Source organism: Eimeria mitis, genomic scaffold (genome assembly GCF_000499745.2).
Source record: "Eimeria mitis Houghton genomic scaffold, Emh_scaff5024, whole genome shotgun sequence".
NCBI lineage: Eukaryota > Apicomplexa > Conoidasida > Eucoccidiorida > Eimeriidae > Eimeria > Eimeria mitis.
In genome coordinates, this window is record NW_024015463.1 from 1 (window position 1) to 3,935 (window position 3,935).

Here is a 3,935-nt window from a genome sequence, read left to right on the forward strand (position 1 = left end):
CTCTGTGTAGAGATGCACTACACAGAGAGAAGCAGTATACACACAAGGAAACTAGGAAGATACCTTGAATTTCCACAACGAAGGGGAAAGGGAGTGGGGAGTTGTTGGCGTGAACACGGGACTGCGAGGGCCCGGCCCAGGAACTGCTCCAAAAGAACTGGTACTACACAGCAAATGCACAGCTTAACAAATCGGAGCCGCGTGATTTCGTTAAGGCAGTTTCTTGTAAAGCGGATTAACATCAAGAAGAAATAAGCCTTTCATTGTGTTGTAGACGTGTAGCCTCAAGACAAAACGATCTCTGGGTAATGGCGATTCAGCATTGCAGGGAAGCCCTCCTAAGGCGCGCTACCACGAGCTCATCGGTATCGCCGGTGCATCTCCGTGTAGAGCCGCTTTCCAGAGAAATTTGAGAGATGTTTATTTGTGGCACAAGCATATTTCTGCAACATAACGTTGCGAAAGTGCTGTATTTGTTGCTTACTCGTAGAAATTCGTTGTTTCATAATTTGCCGTCGTCGGGTGTGTCCCCGTGCAGGCTTAAAACATTTCAACATTCAGGTCTTCGCAGTAGCGGAAGCAGCTTTAGCGCTACGCATCGTATACATTGTTTCCTGGTTTTTTGAAGGTGCGCGTGACTTGACGTGCATCTTGGGATTGCGGCACTGAACCGGTGCCTTCTTTTTTGCGATCCAAGATTCTTCCCAGGCTATTGCGATCCCGGGCATTAATCTTTGGGTTTAAGACACACATGCGCGGCTCAAAATACTTTTTCCCTTCCTTTTCAGCCTTCACAGGATGCCTATGCACTGTGGGAACACTGGCTACAGGTGCAGAGGCACCGGTTTCCGCTACATCTCTGTCTCCCGGCATCGAGACAGAGTCGAATAGCCAAGCGTCATTCGGTGACGATGCGTGGCCGGCTGCAGTGCCCACATGGAAGGACGGATGGACCGGATACGTGTTTTCTGGTAGTGGCCAACTGGATGTTTCACTTTTGCAGCACGGCCCGTTCCGTTTAGCGCCGGGTGGCACACGCCTCGCCCTACCCAAAGGATACATCTTAGAAACAGAAGCAGTTCAAGCCGACTTAAGCCGCCCATATATCTCCCCCAAGAACGGCAGAGGTAGACGACGGCGCCTCTTCGCCTCCGTCAGCACAGCTTTTCTGATTTTTGCCGTCTGCTTGGGACTTATGACAGTGCGCTATAAGAAGCTGCCGCCGGACCCACAACCAGCAGGCTTCCCACAGACGCGGCCGAAACAGCGACAGCAAGATGGCGAGGGGGTGACCGCTGAGCAACTGCTGCAGTCGGTGGACGAGCTGAAGAAGCTCCAGCCGCTGGCAGCAAACTTGGCTGAGATGGTGGGGACAGACGAGTCTCGCTCTGCCTTGCAGGAGCTTTGCTCAAGTGTAAAGCGTTCGCAGGATATTGCCCAAACGATTGCGGAGAGCTCTGGGGGCTCGTCTGGTTCGCCTCTGACTGCAGTGAAGACGGCGATAGAGGACAGTGTCTCCGCGTTTTCTCGGCTGTACGAAGCAGCTCGGGAGCGTGGCTTGTCTCTGGCGCAAGAGGTACAGAAGGAACGGCCTCCTGTTTTTTCAGAGGAGGAGATGCAGTTGCTGGATGATGGCTTGGGCAAGGGCTTCAGGGAATTTATGAATTTTCGCGAGCAGAACACTAAATATTCTTTCTCCGTTATCCGGGAGCGGGTAGAGAAGGCGGCTGTGGAGTTGAAGAGGCTACGGAGCCTCGAGGCCACGGATGACCTGCATTTGCTGGTGGCTGTTGCTACCAATCTGGAAGTACTCAAGATATCACATGTCGCCATACAGGTCGAATCTGAATCTTCTGATGACATCAGGGCCAGCGCAACAGCAGTGCTGCACATGCAGTACCTACGGGAGCACGCATCCAGACATCGCGAGTTGGAAGGTCAACTAGAGGAACTGCGCCTTCTGTGTATATTGGAGCGGCAGCGCCGACAGATACTTCCCCAACAAGACATCAGCGTTTTAAAGGCCCTCGACTGGCTTGAAGTGCAGCTGAACAGAGGCGAGCAGCAGCTTCAGAAGCACAAGGAGATGCTGAAACGGATCGAAGAGGCAGACGACATCCTCTTCGCAAGCAGTCTGGAGCAGCAGGCCGGAACGATAGCGGACTGCCTGAAAACCTTGCTGAAAGCCGTCGCCAACAGAAGGCGTTCGATTCCCGGCGTCGCAAGCGAAGAGGAAGCTGCCCAAAGCGCGGTCATGCAGCGCTACCTCAAGTTGATGACCCTAAAGACCAGCCAAGAAGCTGCGGCAGACGTAGCTAGAGCAGGGAAAATTATACAGGAGATGGGAATGCAGCAGGTAGGCGACTCCTCTTCCCCGTTTGAGCAGGAAGAAGACGGGCAAAAACAACCTAAGTTGTCCCCGTCTAGGGGTGTGAACGTGACCAAGCTGATTGCCGACGCGTTCAGGCAGGTTGAGGATGCAAACGCTGCTATGCGCAAGCCTGTTAATGCAGAAGAAGAGACTCAAGAGGGACACAGTAGCTCAGATGTCCCTATGGAGGAAATGTTGCGTGCATCGCGAAAGGCCGCAAATGCTGCCGGAAATTCCCTACGCGAGGCTGAGCTTATGTGGCTGCATGTGCAGCTTACGAACTCCCTGGAACTCGATATGCAATTGAGTGCCACCTTGGTGGAGAAAGCAATTGCCGCAGTGGGCATGGCAACAGGGGAGGAGCCCAAACAGCAACACTGGCATGTTGAAATGCGTCCCGATGATATTAAAGAATTTAAAGATCTGCTGGCGCAGTTCAAGAATGTCGAGGAGGACGCGCAGTCTGCTAATGCTCTCAACGAACGGGCTTCAGCTGCAGCAATGATGAAGCAGGTCGCCTTAAAACTGACGATGTTTGTCGAAGAACGTCAGAATCAACCACGGAGACGCTAAGGACGAACAGCAAGAAAGGCGCGAGGCAGTGCCTGTTTGAACCTGGCAGATGACAATGTGTGAACCAATTTTTTGATATATTTCCCCCTTTTGCTGTTGAGCGACAAGGTAGCCGTAATGCCTCACCAGCAGATAGAGGGAAGGGGAACAAGCGCATTGGCAGGCGAGGAGAGAAGTGGCGAAGAAATGGCAATAGATTCTGTCGACGCCCTTTAGAGGGCCACCACTGCTAAGCCATCCCTTCTTGTAGGAGCAGATATGCTTGGAGATCCTGTTTGAAGACCATACTTGGTGAAGTTTGGCCTCGCAACAAAGTGAGCAGAAGACAGCGTCAACTACAGCGGACTTGTAGCCAATCGGCGTTGTTGCGTTCTCGTCAGCTGCACTGTGTACGCCTCCCAGGCTGCCCTGTAGATCGAGCAGGGCCGTTAACGGGGGCTGCCCTTTCTAAAGAAAGCATCTTCTCCCAGTGAGCTGCTAGGCAGTTCGTTGCTTCTACTATAGCTAAACGGAGCTGTGAGGCTCACTGCGCATCCGAAGGCTTCAATAATTCCCAGTTCGCAGCCTGAACACAAACGGCAGCAATCCTGTAGTGAAAAGATTACCGCTTGTCTTGTAGACCCACTTAATAATCGGCCGCAAAATTGCTGTATTGATTGTGCCTCTGGAAGCGCACCAGCATGGAAAACCCATATATGGTAACCAGGTTCTTAGGTCTCCGTATGCATGCGTCCTACCCATATCAGCATTGCGCGTACAGGTGCATCAGGTGTTCCATTTACTCAGTGTTGCTGTGTGCTTAGCTAGTATGAAGAGGGCTGCGCAGCCGCATTTGCTGCTGTCCTTGCTGTTGCGCATAAGTGATGGAATTTCGCTCGGCAGTGTGGATTTGTTTTTCCGTAGTTGAGGCCCAGTTGAGCGGTGTTAGTGCCTGCCATTTTTGGGCTTGCTTCGCTCTGTCTCGTCTTCTTCTTACCCTTGCCGACGCGTG

The 3,935-nt window shown here is 52.5% G+C and overlaps 1 protein-coding gene across 1 annotated transcript; it reads left to right on the forward strand.

Annotated features, from left to right (window-relative positions):
• Positions 1-751: 751 nt before the first annotated feature.
• Positions 752-2,944, forward strand: EMH_0079260 (uncharacterized protein; the record flags this gene model as incomplete). The annotated part of the gene is made up of 1 exon (XM_038022770.1): positions 752-2,944. The coding sequence occupies one exon, from the start codon at positions 752-754 to the stop codon at positions 2,942-2,944; it is 2,193 nt and encodes a 730-aa protein (XP_037878624.1).
• Between the last annotated feature and the right edge of the window lie 991 nt (positions 2,945-3,935).